The 20,801-nt window shown below is 42.2% G+C and overlaps 1 protein-coding gene across 1 annotated transcript in view; it reads right to left on the reverse strand.

Annotated features, from left to right (window-relative positions):
- ptprua (protein tyrosine phosphatase receptor type Ua) overlaps positions 1-20,801 on the reverse strand; it is a 162,008-nt gene that overhangs the window by 28,477 nt on the left and 112,730 nt on the right. The window contains exons 10-16 of the mRNA XM_076157262.1: positions 17,151-17,260; positions 14,164-14,365; positions 10,183-10,285; positions 8,674-8,953; positions 6,125-6,161; positions 1,452-1,590; positions 437-466 (exon numbers count right to left, since the gene is read on the reverse strand). Of these exons, the coding sequence (XP_076013377.1) occupies positions 437-466; positions 1,452-1,590; positions 6,125-6,161; positions 8,674-8,953; positions 10,183-10,285; positions 14,164-14,365; positions 17,151-17,260 (901 nt within the window). The remainder of the gene's footprint in view (positions 1-436; positions 467-1,451; positions 1,591-6,124; positions 6,162-8,673; positions 8,954-10,182; positions 10,286-14,163; positions 14,366-17,150; positions 17,261-20,801) is intronic.

The raw sequence follows: 20,801 nt of genomic DNA on the forward strand, positions 1-20,801 counted from the left end.
AGAGGAGGGTAGAGAGGGACAGAGAGAGAGGGACAGAGAGAGAGAGAGAGGGGGGGGGAGGACAGGAAGCAGTAATAGACAGCAGAGAGGGGGCCAGAGTGAAAGAAAGATAGGCAAAGAGATAAGAGAGAAAAAGGCAAGGAGGGCGAGTGAGGAGATGAGAAATTGGACTTGGGGGAGAATATTGTATAAAGGCTACGAGATTGAAACTTGGACGAGCAGGAAAGTGAGATTTGATGATAGCAAGAGAGAGAGAGAGAGTCAGGGGTGGTGGAGGTGGTGGTGCTGTGGTGGAGTGAGGGGGAGGAGCAGGGGTCTCTACACTGCAGGATGAGGTGAAGATAGAACTATTTTCCTCTCTACTAAACCTGAGCTACAAAAGGTCAAGCAGGGGAGGATGGCGTCAGGATGGAGGATGGAGAAAGGAGTAACTTACGGGTAGTAAGGGTAAGAATAGAAGTCCCTTCTGATTAGCATGAAGGAGGAGGAAAGGAGAGAGAGAGAGTGAGGAGAAAAAAAGAGAGGTGACTATGGTTTATTCGGATGATCATCACGAAGATAAATGAAGATGCTCAGTGTGTTCGGAATGTTCCTAAAAAGTTGACACGGGGCAAACAGGCGGAACCCATATAGATTTATAATTACAGTCCAACTGTGCAGAGCAACAATATATGTGGTTGAATATAAACACATCTGTTCCAGTTGCCTCCATGTGACTGTCTAGCTCCTATTGTGCGTGTTGTGTGTGTGTCTGTATTGGCTAGATTGGCCTGCTGAATCTTATCAGTCACCCCGTTCTTCCCGGACCAACATTCATTTCTGCCTCCATTCTTTGTTAGAAAATTCCTCGGGGCGGTGGAGTTCCTCTCTCCAAAAAAAAAAAAAAAAGCAAAAAAAACAACCTTCCTAACCAATTACTAACCCATCTACTGGCACCACACAGCTGCTCGCCTCATGTAATTGAGTGGGCAATGGAATAACATGCCCCTTGATGAAATATTTCACACTCAGATGAGTGTTCCACCATCGCCGAGTGAGAAAAGGAAGAATACACTGCAGGTGCACGACAGAGGTAATTTGAAGGTGGAATGCAGCCAATGATTCCAGCGCTACTAGAATGCATTTGAATGTGCTTAGCCAACACGCAGACCTTGAAATTAAAAGATGAGATGAAAGACAAAAGCTTGGCTGGGCCGGGAGGGGTAGGAGAGTTAAGGATTAATGCGCTACCATTTCACTCACTCTGGTTATAATTCACTCTCATTGCCAAATGCTTTTTCTCAATAGACCCTAACTGCCAAGTGGGATGGAGATAAATGTACTCCCTTGGATTGGCTATGGAGGAACAATAAGACTCAAGACTGTAAATGTGCAACTGTGAGAGGGTGGAGGCACATGAAACGGCAGACATAACCGCACACGCACACACAAACACTTTCACATCCACTCACCCCTTCTTGACAATAATGACGATGGCTCCCAGGAGGAGGATGAGGACCACCAGACCGCCAGCGCAGGCCCCCAGGATCAAACCCATGTCCTCAGCATGTTGGGATACTTCCAGAGCCCGCTTGGAGTCCTTACAGGCAGCTGCACAGCGTGACAGGGAGGTGAGGAAGAAGAGGAGAAAAATGAATTTCCTCTCTGCCGGGAAGACCTTGTCTTTAAGATAGATGGCATGATCGCTCCAAACCTGTTCAGCAGCTTTTAATAAACTTTTAAATGAGTCATCCATTCAATTCAATGGACAGGAATCATTGGTTACAAGTCTGACTCATTTGTAGTTGAGCACAATCTAAAGCCACCATACCTTGTCAGGATTGAGGTAATCTGCATAAATAACGACTGCCATCATCTTTATCGTCTAACACTGTTTGTTTTGTTCCAGATCCAGATAGAGATTGATTGAAATACAAACAATTAAGATATTTGGAAGCCTGTGGAGTCTTGGCAGAGACTGAGTGCTTTTATACATTCTAATTGCAATTGCTACGTTTAACAGACATGGGGCTTCAACAATACATTTCACCATGTAAACAACAAATGTGCTGCACCAAAAAGACTGGTCTATGGCACAAAACATGAGGAGTTTCTAAGTGATGTGTGACATGTTAAGTGTACCTACATCTACATGTGCTAATTATGCTTTGGTGCATTACCAAGAAAATGTGTCACTCAAAAGTGGGCTTCATCATACTGCTATTTATTCCTACATGAGCACTGAGGCGACTAAATTACCTTCCTGCTCTATATACAGCAGCTATTCGGTCTCATTTCTACCTCTATCAAGGAGTTTATGCTCTCATCCAAGCTGGTTGGTCTATTTGTCAACACAATTACTCAAAACATTATGGACTGATTTTTGTGTGTGTCTCTTTTGCCCTGCATGTCTTTTGTACCTCCGTATAATCCCACTGGTCGTTCCTATTGCACACCCAGCCATCGTGGAGAGAGAACCTCCCATGGAATTGCCTCTCCAAAGGTTTCTTTCTTTTTTCTTTATACATTAAGGTTTTCTCTGGAGTTTTTCCTCGTCTTCCTATGGAGCTTTGGGCTGGGTCGGGATATTGGGCTCTACAAATAAACTGACTTGACTGATTTTAAGGAAAGTTGGTACACGGAAGAATCAATTGAAGTTGAGTGGTGAAGAACATTTGAACAAACAAAAAGCCCCACCCATCTCCCAACGGTGGTGTCCACAGATCCAATTGTAGCTTATACAGCAGACACAGCTAAAAAAAGGCCGGTACATTACCATGCGCAAGGTGTGCTGCGCTTAATCGCCAGATACGACACTGGAATAAAAAGCTGAGACGACAGTATCAAAAAAGGCTTAAACACTATTTCAGTGTACTGATATCAGCAATGAAAGGAGAGCTAAACATGATTAGCTTGGTAGAAACGGCGCTCTGGTTATCTCGCTGAAATGACGCGTTCTTATTCAGGCAGCTATATTCCATGGCAGCCTCCCACCCATATGTCACAGTCTCACTTGATTTCTGTCCGCGTTCCCACCATAAAGAGCCGAGAGCATGAAATCCGCCCCTTGCTCTCCCCTCTCCTCTCTCTGTGAATCATCTGGGCTCCCTGTCACATTACTCTAAAGGGGAAAAAATTGCCATTAAGTACAAATGATTTGGAAGAGTATTATTACACTCCTGGCAGCATGCTGTTCATTAACAAGTCATCACGGTGATGAGAAAACAAATAAGGTAGGGAATGAAACAAAATTCATCAAGATATTTATGGATCTCAAGCCCGTCTCACCTAGTTTGGCAGCACAACTGAATTGGACAACATCCATGTAGTTTATTTTAACAAAGCAACCATGATTCACAGGGGAGTTATTGCCTCCTGCAATATAACGCTGAGTTTGGCTTGCTAAGCTGTGCATTGGTGGTGATTATAAGCTGCTGGCAGACAATGCAGACTGACAGACCTTCTGTAATCACACAAATCAGCCTGCATGAGTCGCTCTGCTTTCAATTCCATATTTTGACAAATGCTCATGACCACAAAATCCATTGCACCAAAAACCAGAGCAGCAGTAATGCAGAGAAAAACAAAAGGGGCACCAGTTCTTCCGATTTGCTGCGTTTCCGGTGAGCCGAGCCACAACACAAATGAGACACCCATTCACACTATACACCCACTTATCCTGTGCAGGATAGCATAACCTAGTATGCATTAGGTTAGAGGTAACGTACACCGTCACTGCTGGAGCACTAACAAACACAAACAATTCCTATATGCTCACATTCACAGTGGGCAACATAAAGAGTGTCTGAGTGTGAGAAGAAACCAGAGCACCACAAAGAAACCCACGAAGACTCGATCATTTCCCATTTCTCGATCCACGCGTGACCCTTAAATTGATCAGGTCTTTCACCAAAAGCTCTTAGTTCTGCTCTGAGGCTAGAGGGGCGAGGATCAAGGAGACCTGCACTACAACAAGGAAACAGTGAGTCTATACTGATGGCTCCATATCCTACACACAAGCCAACTCTATAGGATTCAATAGTAAAAAGAAATGTTGGCATGAGGTATTGGTCCACTCATTGGAAACACAAGACATTGATAAACTAGCCTACAGATGGACCATTACGGTTGATCACTTGGGTGAGCCTGAATCAATGCCAATACCAAGACTTAACACTCCTTCTCCTACAATTGAAGCACAGCATGGCAATTGAACAAGTAACAATGTGAAGCATTTCCTTCTTCATTTTATTCTTGGCAGTAAGTTGAGTTACTTAAATGGGCCAAATATCTCAGGCCTACACAGGGCTTGAGTAAGGCTAAGGTGGTGGGAAGCACATTTCATTCAATTCATCAGCCATTGTTCTTCTGGCAGCAGTAAGCTGCATCGATTCATTATAATGACAAGGGGACAGACATATGCTGTGTTTCCGCTCAGCTGCTATAAGTTAAATGCTGCAAAAATCAAATTTGCACATACTTTTTAATTAACTAAGTTAAACAAAAAAGTAAAAAGGTTCTTTCAAGAAATGACTCAGATTGGATATGCTAACATTGGCCATGGTCACATTAAATGTTTCATCTGAGGACAAAAAGCACAAAAGAAACAGACAGGTAGAGGAGGAGACAGTCCCCATTCTCAAACCCAACACACACGCACACACACTCAGAGCTGGTGAGAGATTGTGCTGAGAGAAAGTGATAAGCAGCCAGGAGGCGTCTCAGCAGGACCCCCCCTGCCACCTCTGAGGGAAATGAAGAAACATCAGCCTGGGCTTTCTGCAGTCATACACTACTGCAAGAAAAAAGGAAAAGGCTCTTATAAATATGCTTGCGGCCCCTCCTCCACTTACGTGACACGCCAGCAGACAAAGTTAAGGCAGGGGTCCTTTGATGTCACCGTACTTCAGATAAGAAAGGGAGAGTTCGGGGAGAAGAATCCAATTTAACTACCACCTCACTCAAGAGCACTACAAACTTCAGACATAATTCAGAAGGGAGCGAAAGGGGAATAACTCCATTTCACCCGCCCTTTTTCTCTCCTCCTATTGTTTGAACTGAGAGGCTTCCATCTGCCTCCGCCTCTCGAGCAAACATCCTCTGTCGCTTCCTCTCTCAGGGAAAAAAAGAAGGATAAGGTGCTCCATTCTGTATTTCGTAGCAACAAAGCCCTCAAGGGGGGAGGGCGCCAAAATGTCAGTGTCAGTGGTTCAAGAGAAAGAAAAGAAAGTGAGCACATGCATGCGTGTTTGCTTCCACCTTTCCTCCGGGTGTCTGTGTTGGAGCAAGGGCTTCCCCCCCCGCAGCACCCAAAACAACACTAAGTCCATGTCAGGTTCCCTAAGCAGAGGCCTGATCTGGGATAAGTGTTGGCGTGTCTGACACACACCCTGTACCACATAGATATAAGCACTGGGAAAAGTCCCTGCAGTGTTTGAGATTACCTACAGATTCGCATTTAAACCGACGCTGCTGCTGTTTTGAAGGTGGAAAATGTATAAACCTATTTTCGTACCTTTTGCTAGCACTGCAGTAGCAAAGACAATAATTGTATCATTTTTGGTATAGTCCACAAGTCCCCAGTTAAGCAATAATCTCCGAGCCACTTCATTTGCAAGTGGAAAGAACAACAACACTATAATGTTAAAAACACATTATGATACAGCGGTTTTGTAGAAACCATCTTCACTGAAACCCACAAGGTCCATTAAGACAAACTCCTTAGTTGAGATTCTGTACAACAATCATCTTATCATCTTATCATATTGTTTTGGTTTTCAAATAGGTGGAGAAGATAATATGGTTCAATGGTGTTTACTTGTGTGAAGCTGGGGGCAAGCTCATGTCAATGAAGGAAGCTGGTGAGTACATCAATGTAACTGACAAAGATGTTGGCTTTAGATATGAAAATAAGGCAGAACTTCATTTCCTACCTTTTACCCTTACTGAATAAAATAAATATTTCATAATAAGTCCAGAGCACCATCTTGTTTTGTGACATTAAGCGTCTTGCTCTGTGTATTTCCTATAAATCCAACATTTCCCCAGCTTTGTCTGTATGCTGCGGTGTTTGAGTCAGGCTGAAACTGACTTATCAATGTGACAATAACACAGTTGGACATCTAACAAGCAGCGGGATCATTACCTTTGCGGGCAATCCGGATGCAGTTTATTCTGGTCTCCTGTGAATAAAAGAAAGGATCATTTAATTCATTGGCGCAATCTTAACAAGAAACGTGGCGCGGCATAGTTATGAGCCAGTCTATCTGAACAATCTTGTCTGAAACGACTAAAAAACAAAACTGAAAAAAAAAAAAAAAAAATTACACAGGCAGCCATTTGTCAAAGTCACGTAGACCTTTGCTCTGTGGAGGAAATAATTGAAATTTCCAAGCGGATGACATCTCCCAGCGATATGAGAGGCCGCTGCTTCCCTTCACCGGGTGAGATCCCTCACCTGGGTTCACTGATTGGCTCCCTCTCCCTCCCACCCACAAAAAGTAGCCACCTTTACACCAGAGATAGAGGGGAAAATTAAGGTTTAAGGATGCTAAATCAGCCTTTATGGGCAATTATGCTAATCTGAGCACTGAGATTGCAGTCAAAAACCTTTCACCTATAACGGTTACAAAATTACCTTTTTTAATTGAAATCTGTTTCAAGCCGGGGTCCTATCGCCTCTGATCTCTTATGCAGTGACGGAAAAGTCTTATTTACTCCCACCTGGGGGGTTATTAAAGCACTGGCAGGTTGTGTGTCACATATCATCCTGTCCTCTGTCAAGGTGGGCTTCTGGCCTTTTTTGCACAGAAACATCCCCGGCTCCTTATAGTAGGAGTGTGATGCAGCACAGCCTGTGCTATTGTCAAGCAGGGGAGCTATATATGGAACAATCCCCATCCCTCTATATCCTGTCAGTGAAAAAGATAGGATGGATGTTGGGAAGATGAGTGAGGACAGGGGGAAATACCAGTTGGGGCTGGATTGTGAGAGTCTTCATATTTAGCATAACAGATAGCAGTAATCTCGGATTTCTAAGCGAAGGCTGCAGACTTGTGATGCACAGAGAGCGAGGCAGAGAGAAAAATGCTTACTTTGTTTTGTTTTCCTGTGTGTTTTCACAAGAAACTGGCAGCACCAATCATGCATTTTCAAGCACCACTGAAGGCGTATCTGCCAAAGCAATTACTGTTTCAATTCAATGGCAGCTCATGGTCCAGAGTAAGCCGAGTACATCTAATTCATCCAGCGTAATTGTCAAAATGATTATGTTTTTTTCCCCCCCTCTCCCTTGCGCAAAGCATCCTACCTCTCCCAAAACAGCTATAGTTTAGAAAACAGATTGGACGTGAAAATGTTGTGCGGGACGAAAACAAAATAGTCAATATGAGCTGCGGCATTTGTTGTGTTGTGTGATTTCTGTCAGAACTGCAATTCCAAGCGAAAGTTTAATTTGGCCTTAGGGAGGACTCATCACCAATTGATGCCCTTGGTGGGAAAAAAAAGCTTATTGTTGAGGCCCAGATTAAAGAGGAGAGATTTCAAATAGCAGACACAAAATGGCTTAGTCCCTGACCTGGACCAATAGCTGGGGACCCAGAGGGCCGACACAGCAGCGCACACAGCAAAGCACCCAGAGGAGAGAAGGCTGCAGGACCTTGATGACTCTAATACTGAGTTCTGGATGAGGAGCGGCAAAGCAAGCAGCCATATGGGTCTAAAGATTCAAACGGCATTTACTTTCACTGCCCACTGAATCACTTTTCCAATAGCACGAGTAGAGTGGCTTTTCAAATGCTTTTAAGCCCAGAGGCGAGGTTTGAGATCGGCAAGAAAAAGATTCGGAATTATTTTTAGCCCAAACAGAGATGTTTCTGAAAAATGAGAGAGCACATGCATGTTCAGTGGAAAACAATATTTTTGGTTTCTGTGTGTGTCTGTGTGTGTCTGTGTGGGGAGAGGGGAGTTGTTTTTTCATGTTGCACTCAATTGAATAGATTTGTATTTGGTTAAAATGAGGATTTCAGTAAATTCCTTATGAATGTGCTATCAAAAACGTTTATTGATCTCTACCCTGAATCTTAAGTTTATTGGTACAATTAGTAATCAATTGTTCCCTCTGAGTGTAGGCTAACCTGGATGACGTAACAAAGCAGCCGCAAATATATCCATAAACAGTGCGTTCCCTCCATTTTGCCTCACAGTTGGGATGATGTATTGGTGCTGTGGTGCAGAGCCTGTGAATGTTTGCTCTGTTCAGTTCTGCTCACTGCTGTCGTCTGGAAGTAATGAGCAAGCTATACTCATTCATTTGAATAATCCAACTGCTTGTTTGTGAAATTTTCAGACTGAATTTGGGTTTGGTGGGAGGAGGATGAGGGATGAATAGAGTCTCCAGAAGACTGTAGTTTTGTTTGGTAGTATAAAGAAACCGTTTCCATTTTTGGGTTATTATACAATTATAAGCAACAACAAGATTCACCAGTAGGACACAATTTACTGAAAGTCATTTCAAGTATCAGTAACGCAAACAATTCCGATTAAGATTTCTCCTCACTCTTTGTGCCGCCGGCAAATTGCCTCGTCTCCTGACTTGCTCGGCACAAATCTAAATTGACTGTCAAAGTTGCTGAAACATATTTGCTGTGAGCTTCACAAACAAAAGCTTGGCTCGGAATATTCCATGGTTCTTACCCCTCTGAAGTTGCTGGTGGCCTGGAAGTAGATGAGGTAGTTCTTGGTGGGATCTAAGGGGCTGTTCCAGTAGCCGTTGTAGGTGTGGTTGTCGCCTACGGTGAAGGGCGTGGCCTCGGGCAGGCTGCTGGGGGCCAGCTCGGCGGTGTAGTAATGCGGCGCCCCTTTGGCGTGAGCCTCGTTGTGGGAGTTCGGCGTCGGGAAACAGTCCACACTTCCCAGCTCCCTCCTCCGAACTTGACGGGATCCATCCTCCTCCACTACCACGACCTGGTAGGCGCTACACAACACAAGGAAAGTGCTTCAGTACCAAACTACATCAAACTCTTTATTCAGAAAGCAATACCATTACTCACTGTATATTCACTAATATGAATAAATGTCTGTTTGCTGGTCTGGAGCAGAAACTAATGATACTTTTCGCACTTGTTGTTGTAGTAGTGCACATGTGAAACCTTATCCCTCCTTCCCTCCAAAATGCAGAGCTGCGCACAAACTTAAGTAAACATAATTAAGAAGAGTCTAGACCGAGCAGTTTCATTATCACAGTATGCTGAGCTAGTGCCTCTATGTGGTGTGAAATATCAAAGCAATTTCTAAACACAGTGCCAAAATAAAGGAAAAACAAGCTTTTACGTAATATCATCAAGTAAGAGAAAACACTACACTTTATAAAACATGATAAACAGAGAGTCGGTGTAAACAATCTTCCTTCAGAGTTTTGTAAATGCTGCAACAAAGCTGTGGTCATTTTTCTCTTTTCTATTAAGTCACATTCCATCTGGATCACAAGATTAGTTCAAATGATCCACCATTGTGTGTGTTATCTGCCGTGCAGTCCCTCTGGAGACGTCAACAGCAATGCGCGCTTTAGAACAATTATTTTATCATGTCCACCTTTGACAAAAACTGACAACTACTAGTTTCTATTTGTGCAGTTGTGTTTGACCAAGGGAAATCCATTCTTCCATCAAGGCATGGATGTTTTTTTTTAGTTCGTCTCAAAGCTGTCTGTCACTGACACCGCCTCCGTTTCTCCCTCAAACTCGCATGACAATGAGATAGCTGTCAACAGGGTGTGATTGGTTGACATGTGCAACGTTCCACAGCTCTCCATCACGGCTTGTCAGCTTTGAAAGGCAGGCTAAACAGAGAGATCATGGCTATCTTTATTTGCTTTTTGATATTCTAGGACGCCCCTGGTATGACCTTCAACTGGCCCAGGTTTATTTGATTATTATATCTAACAATAATGTAATTTTGTATGAGACAACATTGTAAAATGCCTCTTTGCAGCACCACCAAGGTCCTAAACAGAACCATGTCAGGTGTCTAATATGAAACTTTACAAATTGGATTCTTGATATGTAGCACTTAAAGTAGTTCCACTATGGTAAAAGTCTGAAGAAGAGTTTCTGGCATTTTTTCTGACTGTAGCCAAAAATCTGACAAGAGTGGAAGTGAGGTGAATAAAAGTTGGCTTAGGAGTGAACTCAGTATTAGTTGTACCTGACAGGAGCTCCTCTGCCGAGCGCGGGGCGCAGCAGCACTGTGATGGTGAGCTCCGACTCACTCAGCGGAGAGGGGACGTCTTCATAGTCAAACACGGGGGCTGTGAGGGTAAAGGAGAAGGAGAGATACAAGGGAAAAAAATGAGTAGGAGACCAACATATAAGGTTGAAGGCAGAGTCTGAACTCTGAAGTTGGTACAGAAGAAAAGCAGAGTACAGTATATTTTTAGATATAGGGCCAACCAAACTGCAATGTTGTCAGTCAGTTGTTCATTTCAGAGCGAAATACTTCCAAATGATGTATCTTTGGTGCAGATATTCATGGTTGAGAGGATTATCCCTAATACAATTGGTAATAAACTGACATTTCATCAAGTGTGGTGTATTTATAAAGATCAATATCGCATGCAACAGGTGCATTCCAAAGCTATTCTGACCTGACTGTCTCTATTGCGGCTGTGTGTGTACTGTAAGATATGAGCTTCCTTTTACTGTGCCCTCTTTTTCTCCGGGTCATTATGTTATTTGCGGTTCAGTTGACTCTCACTTACTGAGAACGATCATTTATGTTGTTTCATTCATATTCTCCCACTAATGGTGTATGCGACAGGTGTCTTACTGGGGCCGGCTCTTTTGTTAATTTAGCCCTATGTGAAGCCTACAGAACCCTGTTTTGATTAATTATCCACAGATATCCCTCGTGTACTGTAGTTGTACGGAGGCCTCCCACACAGTGCCACTGACTGATGATCACTAGGAGGAGCAGCCAACCACGGAGGAAACAAGAAGCCCTTATAGTATAATTAGAGCCGATCTTAAAGCCGCGCAACCTCAGCAAAGCTCCAGGGACAATGAGGATGAGTGTTCCCATCTCTGTTTACTACGGAAGCGAATTAACTGGAGGATGTAGCGGAGCAAATGGCTACCCTGGTCAAATAGATAAAGACATAAAGGCTTCTGAATGAAAACGAAAATGTTTCCTGGTTCTGTGTCTGAGTGCAGGAACAAAAGCTTGTTGTAAAAATCACCCAAGGTAAGCTGTCATCTGAAACAGAGGCCGGAGAACACACAGACACATGCACGTACACTCACAACAGCTGAGATCTACATTATACGGTACAATGTGTCGGGTTATATTTCAACCAGTTTGTGTTGGGTGGTGAATATCAGCATGAATTATGAAAAGACTAATAGTGCAACATTACATATTCATGCTAGCTACCAATTTGGCACAGGAGTGGGTTTCCTGCTGGGAGTTCCTGACAGAGCAGCCAGACAAAGAAAATGCTGAATTCTATAGTTTTAAGATATTTGAGAACCAGTTGAAACATACCCAGAATATATTGAAGGAATAGAAACAGCAGTCAGTTGCAAGTACTGGGTCATGACGAATAATGGACACACCAGGGTTTATGCAACCAATCAAGAATCCACAGAGTTCCACGCTCATTTCAAGAAATGTCATGATTCACATTAATATTTCTTCACATTTGCACTTTGAAGCTGCCCAGTAAAACCATTTCTACAGCTACCGTCTAACTTAGTTACGTAAACGAATACTCCACGGAACCGATCTCAATAAAGCCTCCACACAATCTTTCCTTGGATTTGTGTTCCGTATGATAAATAACACTAATTGGTGTAACTGCTCAGAGAACACACTAAGACCCGAATGTTCCTCTACCTGTCACAGCATATATTGAGGCGCAAGCGTTGTGATCCAATATGTCACATACAGCCAGGTGTAAATGCAATCCTCACAGCGATGACATTTGTGAGATCAAATCTGAGAACAGGTTGAAGACGTACCTGCCCCTGGAGTGTGGACAGTGAGCAAGCTAGAGCAAGGGAGACGGATTTAGTAATTTAAGGGCTTTAATTACAAAATACCCTGCCAAAACATCTCTGGTAACATTTACAAGCAGCATCCAGATATAGAGAGTGTGTGTTGACGGTCTCAATGCAAATCCTGGCATGCAAGGTGTGAAAGGGGCGATTTACTCAAGCTCCGTTGGCTAAAAATCGGTCTAAGCATTCAGCAAAGGGTCAGAGATTTTATGACCCTGAAGTTGAGAGCACAGCAAAAATTTGTGCAACCCCGTTTATTGCGCCCACCGTATGTTTTTCTGTTCATATTGCTTTACAACCTCCTCCAAGGCTCGCCGTGGGTCAGGGAGCTGATAACGATCTTCACCATTTGGGGGACTGTTAAACTACTAACTTGTGTTATTATCACCATTTGACCTCTTATTTAATATGTTTGTCTTATGGAGTTCAGATAAACGAGGGTGGTGAACTGTAAAGATAACAATTTCTCTTGGGAGCTACATCAGGATCAGCCGCCTTCGCCATGACACTGGTTTCCATCATTCGGTCAGGGACGATCCTTACAAGACTGCAACACCAACACATTGCGCTCTGTGTCAGTTGAGTTGCTTTGTCGTAAGCAAGGGACATTGGAGAGTGTCAAGGATGGTACATGTTTTGTACGTGTAAAAAAGATTTATGAAGTATGCGTGGTGTGTGTGTGACTTGCAGTAGCATAGTGCTTATCGGAAAAAAAATATTTAGAAAGAACATTCAACCAATTTCCTTGGCGGTCCTCGAATTCAAATTGACATCTTTCAGTCATAAACACTGACTTGTAAATTGCAGACTGTGTTGTCGCCATTGAATGGTAAACACAGACTCAGTGTGTGGTGATGCTGTGAACAAAGCTGTTTTCACCCAAACCATTGAAACGGAACTTTTGTAGGTCTCTATAATTCATAGCTGCTGTTATTACATCCCGCCAAGGCTGCGCCAGAGCTGAGAGCAGTGTGTCCTTGAAAAGTGTTTGTATAATTTGATACATTTGTGTAATCATATAACCAAAGTGTTTTCAAAAACTGAGAATCAGCATTGAACAGACGTCATTATTGTGTACAAATGCTTCCAGAAGAACATGTGAATCCAGACCTTTCTACAGATGCACTGCTGTAAACAATAAGGGAAAAAGTAAACTGAGTTATCATATGTCATTAATATCCCGCCATTTCAAATCACTAATTGGCCATTTAACGTGAGCCACATATATTTAAATAGATCTCTACATTTTGATCAACACTGTTGCCATACTGCTTACATTCTCAGAAAAACAAACAATTCTTAACAAGCTTTTTCTTCCTGGCAGAGGGAAAAACAAACCAATTTCTACCAATGGAAATGGTCAAGAATAAAGTTTCTGAACTGGCCCTTATCGAGACAGATGACATCATCACTACATTTCACGTTCAAGTTTTTTCCTGTAGTTGAAAGAAGCGGTTGTAGTGTGCAAAAGTAAAGAAGACCACACACACACACACACACACACACACACACACACACATTGAGTAGGCTCTCAACTGTGGGAACATACTGTACATAGTGAGAATGTATCAATTTAATGTATAAATACAATGGTGATTGGTTCGCAGCCTGTTCAGCTGTGGTGGAATTTTAGCCAGCACTTAACTGCTGCTTTAAAATATCTAATATATGTAATCAATTTCATGTCCACTGGTAAAATGTTGCACAGTTGAGAGCCTTTTACAGAGAAAGACATTTGACCTTGTCTGGTTTTGCGACCACTTGCTGTGCTTCTAAGATTAGTATTTTTTTTGCATTGCATTGTGGATCTGCATACAATTCTTAGAGCTTTCTATTGAAGACATTCAAAGAGCAGTTTCAGGTAAGAAAAATGTATGACCCTCTCAAAGCTTTTCTTTGTCAAGGAGGTATGTTTTCAGTCAGGTTTTCTGCAGGATGTCTGAAAAAATATATTCCCGGATTTCAATGAAATTTTGGTTGAAAGGTTGGACATGATTCAACCTTGAGACAAGATGAGGCACCGTCTTTGAATACTTTATTCTTTTCTTAATCCCTGCACCACATTCACACACACATTCACCACTAAGACCGCACAAACACAACAGACACAACGATTAGCTCATAGCCTCACCGGAGATGTTGGTGGTGATTTCGGTGAGGGCCGTCTGGCCAAAGCCCTTTGCGGTTCGAGCCCGGACCGACACTAGGTAGGTTGTTCCTGGATGCAAGCCGGAGAACATGTGATAGGTCTCATTCCTCAGCTTGGACACCGTACGGCGGGGACCTGGCACATTAATGCCTGGATCAGACGACTCAATACTCTGATAGCTGATCTGAAAACGGGAAATGCAAATGAATCATGAATCGGAAACGTTATTCAGATATGTTCAAAGTGGCCCTGGGCAGCTTTAGTACATGAATTTAGATCTTCAGTTGGTTAGTGGCAAAATTCAGACATTTTAGACATAGTGTTGGAACAAAACTTCAGAAAAAGCTTGTCAAATGCAAGATCTTACCATTATGGCAGGAAACTGTAGATCATGTGTTCAAATTAGGTCATTGTAAGTACTCAATATGCAGTATATATAATGTTCTCGACCCAGATATGCCGTTTATAGGGGTACACTTCACTAAGTCCGTACGACATTACCCACACCACCTGAAAGATTGGATTTGGGGAACATTTTATTTAAAGGTCATCTCTCGTGCGAACCTCCTCTCAATTAATCTTAGGACTACTGCCACAAGATGTCAGCTCAGAGCCTAGATCTAATAAATCTTACACTGGAGTAAGCCATTGATAATAACACTCAGGTAAATACTGTGTCACACCCTGACTCTGCACAAGTGCTAGCCTGATTTTAGCTATTTTCTGGAATAGACCATGTAGAAAAGTTGGGAGGAAAAAAACAAATTAGGTTCAGGCCGCGAGTGAAGCAGTGCTTTGATATTGGACGCAAATACGCAAAGCACCACACGGGATAACACGGAATAAAATATACAGACTGCCGCAACCCTGAGCAGGATACGCGGGCAGCGATCTCAGCCCTGATTAGATTTTTATGGAAGCTGGGGAAATGATGTTCCTCACGCAGATTGGTCAAAGGGTGACCATAAAATAACAGGCCCAAACAACGTGTCAGATTTGTTATTGATTAGCCTTGAGCAGGGCTATGAGATTTATGAAAGAGGCAAAGATAATTCCTCAAGCCTTGTTTTTTTATTATCTTTTTTTTTCTAGCTTTTCATTACCTTTGAGCCTTTAATATAATATCAACCAGTCTGTTTCTGCCCTTATTCTTTTTCTTCGTATTTATAGGGATAGGCATACGCACATATATAAAGAGAGAGAGGGAGCAAGGTTACACTAATACAGCTCAAAAATATATAAAATATATAAAACTAAAAGTTTAAAGACAATTTTTGTTTTTACTTTATCTCCGGACCAGTAGAAATTAATTTGATTTTAGAATTTACCACAGTAACAAGACAAACAAGACATCTTCTGTCTTGTTTTGGACAATCATTTTTAACAGTTTTTGGCACAAGTTGATTTGTATTCATGGAGGACTCGGGAACTCAAGGACTCTGGGACATTTTTTTCCATATTGACAAAGATAACTTGCCTAACTCCTCTTTCAAACTTGGTAAACTCTACAAAGAAACCTAGCAGAGTCAACTCCACAGGTCCAGTACACTTAAAAGAAATCTAACACTCGAAAGTACTTACTTCCAACAGACAACAGTTACGGAAGCATTTTAATCTAGCTGGAACCTTTTGCCTTCTTATAATGATCTTCACGAGCGACTTCAGTTTCAGAACACTGTGCACCTCCTTTCATGTGACTCTGATAACTCCAATGATTCTGACATAAGACCCAAGTGACCCAACAAGTCACCTGGCCCTAACCATGAACAACTCAGTGTCGACACTCATCTGATTTGGGACTTTTGGCTTTGGATCACTGCCTAACATGGCAAATTTAAATGTCATTGTGTGTGGATGGAAACTAAATGTCTCCAGCCAGCAGATTACTATGCAGGATATGTACTAAGACAGACTCAAGCTATCATCATGTTCTGTAAAAGTTTGTCGTCTATTTAAAGGTAAATTATCAAAGCCGCAGTCGGGTTGTTCTAAATGAAGTGTTCTAAATGAAGTGCTAATAAGGGTCAGCTGCTGTGGATACAGAGAAACAAAGAGACAAAAAAAATCTCTTCTGATTGCTGTCACATCGACTGAGGAGGAATGTATTAAATATTGCCTCGGACAGAACTCCTGGAATTATGACAGATCAATCTGGGTAATGTAACAGTTATTTTGAGAAAGTTCAGACTCAGACAAGATCACTGCTGCGATTCGGAGAATCCAAATGTAATAAATGTATGATTGGCTGCTCCCTCATAACACAGCCTTGTGGTTAACTGCAAATTGCCTGGAAACTAATCAATACCAAGGCAGCAATATGAGGAAACGTTGAGTGAAAAAAAACAGTGATGCAGCTTTTCTGACGTTTTGCAATATATTGGATTCATTTGCACCTTAAAAACAAGAACAAATGTTTTTGTAAATTTGCCCCTTGAGTTGTGCTATGGTGGCTCTTACATCAACTGATGGAAAAAAGCTCCCAAGCCAACACTGCAAAGGTCTATCGTTGATATGGGGCCATCAATAATTAATTACTAGAATCATTTAACGTTGCCCCCTTGTGGAGGCATGTCTTTGGCAAATAAGTAATTAGAATGGTTGTCCCGTATGTAATTACAGCCTGAAGTCTGTGGCTGGGTTATATTACCATATGAACATGTACTATAAATCCCATGAACCGTGAAATGGGGCTCCTCTCCAGTCTTGTGGTTTATGTACATGTATGTCACCAGCACTTGGGAGGAGAAAAGGCCCGGGGAAATCAAAAGCAGCGCAGCCTCTCACGTAGTCATTGCACTGAAGGAGGCTGAACATAACAGATATTGGCAGTAGGAAAATAACATCCCACACCTGTAAAGGATTAGCCTGCGATGTGAGGGCAGCTGCTCTGATCTGTGTCAGCGTGGTTTGAGAATTTTGATTTATTTACCCGTTTCTTTCACGCGATTAACACGACTTAGCTACCGTACCTCGTACTGACTGATGAGACCGTTGGGCTCCACAGGCTCCTCCCATTTGAGGAATATCATGTCATCGAGCGGGGTGAAGGTCAGGGACTCCGGGGCGATGCCGCCAGGAACTACAGGAGGAGAGAAAAAACAATCCTTTTAGAAACAAACACTCAGCTCGGGTCTCAAGTTAATGGAGTCTTGCGCGGGCATGCCAGGGGGTAAAAACACCTTCGACAGAGTGAAAAAGGCACAGGGCCAGAGAGGAGGAGGACAAGAAGGAAGGAGACAAAGAGGGAGCAGAGAGATAGTACAGAGGAGAAGTGATGAAAGGGAAGCAGGGACCCACTTGTTCCCAGCCCTCAGCATGATTTGAGATTCTGGCTTCTACTGTCTGATAACAGAGCACTGTGTCCTGGAGGATGACAGTCTATTTTTCTTCTTTAGCACCTTACTGACAGAAAAATAGGAAAGTAATCTGCCGTGTGAACCTCCTGAGTACTTTTCTGCATTTTTTTTTTTGGCTTAATGAAATGAATGTTCTTAAAGGGTGTTTTTTTGAAATGCAGGAGGATTTAGAAGTGTCCACATAACCCAGCGGACAGACCTACAGTAGAGCCGCCAGCACACAAGTGTCAGCACAGGAAAGTGAGACGTTAAGAACTTTTTCTCATTAACATTGTCTCATCTTGAAAATATTTACAATGTTGAACCTTCTTTCGCACCTTTAGAAGATATTTAAATTTGTTGACATTTTTGCCCATTTCTCAAAAATAAGAATAATAAATAAAAATAATAAAAATAATAAAAATAAGTACTCATGTGTAGCCTGTGGGGGGGGAATGATGAAGAAGATGATGTCAACAATAGGACTACACAATGAATGTGAAAGTTGAATAATTTTTACGCATACGGTTTCTAGGAAATGGTGGTAAGTTTGAATGTATATTTGCAAAAATAAGCAGAATCAGAGCGCTGCTGGGCATTTGTGGAGGAATGAGTCTGAATGCGCTCTTCTTTATATTCCATTATTGAAGCAGTATGATTCCCAGACGTAGAAATCAGTGAGTGCTCTTGGTTAACAAATAAAAAGAACAAACTCTTGAAATCATTCTGTGATTGTTATGGAATGCACAGACATACAGTTTTATTTTCCGCAGTTTTCTGGTTATTTGCTTTAAGAGTACAACGGCACACACTTTTGCTATTGTTGCTTGAAAGTAGCTTCAATGCAGTTAGCTACTTTTTCTCAGGAGCATGTATTGTAGCTAACTACTCTATAGCTTATAGCTTCTGTTTCAAAATTGATTCCCAACACTGCCAAAGCTGTATAAACACAAAGGCAAATTGATATAAAGAAAACAGGTGTTTGGATGTTATTATCAAAATGGAATGGGAGAGCCATCTGTATACTTCCAACAGCAGACGATCGAATTACTCTGCTATTTCCCAGCAACATCAGTCTTCTTTGAGCTGTCTGTTTCCCTGTGAAACTAAAGCTGAGGTAGGCAAAGCACACAAGAGCAAAAATCCTGCAGTATCCGCGAGTCCCTGACAGCCAAATCTGCTTCCCATGAGCAATACAGACGCGGCGCAAGCAAAGCACTTCACCAATGTTTGACTGTCGAGCCCAATAGGAGAACCGGTATGAGGAATTGTCAGAGCCAGCAGCTCAATTACTGTAGCCGAGAGTGTGATGGTGGCTCCGTCTGAGACAGATGGATAGGAGACTGTCAGACTGGCACTCAGCTGCTGAAAGACTGGAAACTTTGGTGCCATTCGAGCAGACGTCCAAACTATCAAGAAAATGCGGCTGCCTCTTTTTTATTTTTCTTTCAATGGTACATCACTGTTTTCTCACCAGTCGAATCAAAGTCATTATAATAATAAACCTTTTTAACTTGTATCCCAACAAAGTCACATAATACCACTGTGATCTCCATGCAGATGCAGTGGTTAGTCGATAGTTGCTATGGCATTTATGACTACACTTCATTGCTGTAAATTACTCAATGAATTCATTGTCCTGTTCTGCCGGGGGGGGGGGGGGGGCGTCTCAGGGTGAAGAGGCAGGCTTTCCAAGGGAATAAGTATAGGTCCACTCAACCAATGACTGCCCATTAATGACAATGCATACCGAAATTAGACGGAATTTAGGCATTCTTATTGACCAGCTTATAATCAACCATCAAAAACATAAAGGCAACAACATCGAAATTGAGCAATAAGCCCGCCTGATGGCCTCCTGGTTTAGTAGTATTTAGCCTCTGTCTCCAATGGTGGAGAGCAAAAAGCTGTGGTTGCTCAGCAGCCATGCGAGCATTGGGCCCATTAATGTTGTTACTGAGAATTAATTCAAAGAGTCAAAAAAACAGAGGATAAAGATGAATCCGCTGTCAAAAGAAATGTTTTATTTTAATGACGAGTGGTGTGAAGAAGAGGCTTTCACACTTTCTGTTTTTGCATTAAATGTGTGTGCGTGTGTGCATCAGTGCGTGTGTGCATCAGTGTGTGTGTTTGTGTGTGTGTGTGTGTGTGTGTGTGTGTGTGTGTGTGTGTGTGTGTGTGTGTGTGTGTGTGTGTGTGTGTGTGTGCGTGTGTGTGTGTGTGATGAGAGAGAGCGATAGAGACCTGACAGATTGATTTTATGCATATAATCAATAACAATTGGCATCCCATTATTAGTTTTTTTTTATCTCCCTTGTTTCTTTCTCATTTGCGGCCGCCTGGGAAATAAAATAATTAAATGTTGGCAGCCCAAACTGCAAGTAGCAGCTACTTTAAATTCGCTGCGGCCAATATCTGTGGCAGACAGCAGGCACCAGGGCATTCTGGGTAACTTAACTGGAGACAATGCACAGAAAATCACAGCCTACATTCCATAAACGCTGTTATACTGTGTAATTATACGCCATTATGTGTTGTACTGTGCGTTTTCTTAAGCTCATATGTGTTTGGTGTTACTTTGGCATTTGTCCTTTTCCATGATTTAATTCAGAAAAATGTATTTTCCGTCCAACTGTACCTCTCTGCTATGCTTATGTTGTGAGACATGTGACATAAAGTATGTGCAGTCACGTGACACACATTTATCCTGTTTATTCCACTGATGTTTTCATTGAATGTAGCTAAGTTTATTTATTATTTTCAAGTGTGGCGGGAACCATATGAGGAAGATTTGTCGAAAATGTGTCTATTTTCATATAATAGCCTCATCATTTCCTCTACAGGGTCAAGAATACCCGTGAATGGCATTCATTATATGGGAAAGTCTTGCTTACTCTACAGAACAATGTGATTTTGACCTTCTACACTTCCACTCTCTGGGAATTTACATTTGAATGTGCTTAATCTGCTGATGTATACAGGAAAATATTAACACAAAGATAAGCAGAATCATCTCGCTGTTTCGCAACTGGCCCAGAGGCCGGCTGATTAATGTTTCACTGGTCTCCGTTTAAAAGGCTGATCTTCCATTTAATTCCGCTGATCCAGCTTATTGTGAGTCAATATTTGTGTTTTTGTCTCCGCTGGTACTAGATGTCTAAAGGATCTCTGTAAGCAATGCATAGTAATTATCTGAGTGTGAAATAGGATGCCAAGAAAACACAATGTGAAGAAGTTGTAGAGGGATTTTCTACAGCCAGTGCTTAGTATTTATGATGCCATATT

The sequence above is a fragment of the Genypterus blacodes genome, unplaced genomic scaffold (genome assembly GCF_046128005.1).
Source record: "Genypterus blacodes isolate CSIRO-AG114 ecotype Tasmania unplaced genomic scaffold, CSIRO-AGI_Gbla_v1 ptg000072l_1, whole genome shotgun sequence".
In the NCBI taxonomy this organism is placed as follows: Eukaryota; Metazoa; Chordata; class Actinopteri; order Ophidiiformes; family Ophidiidae; genus Genypterus; species Genypterus blacodes.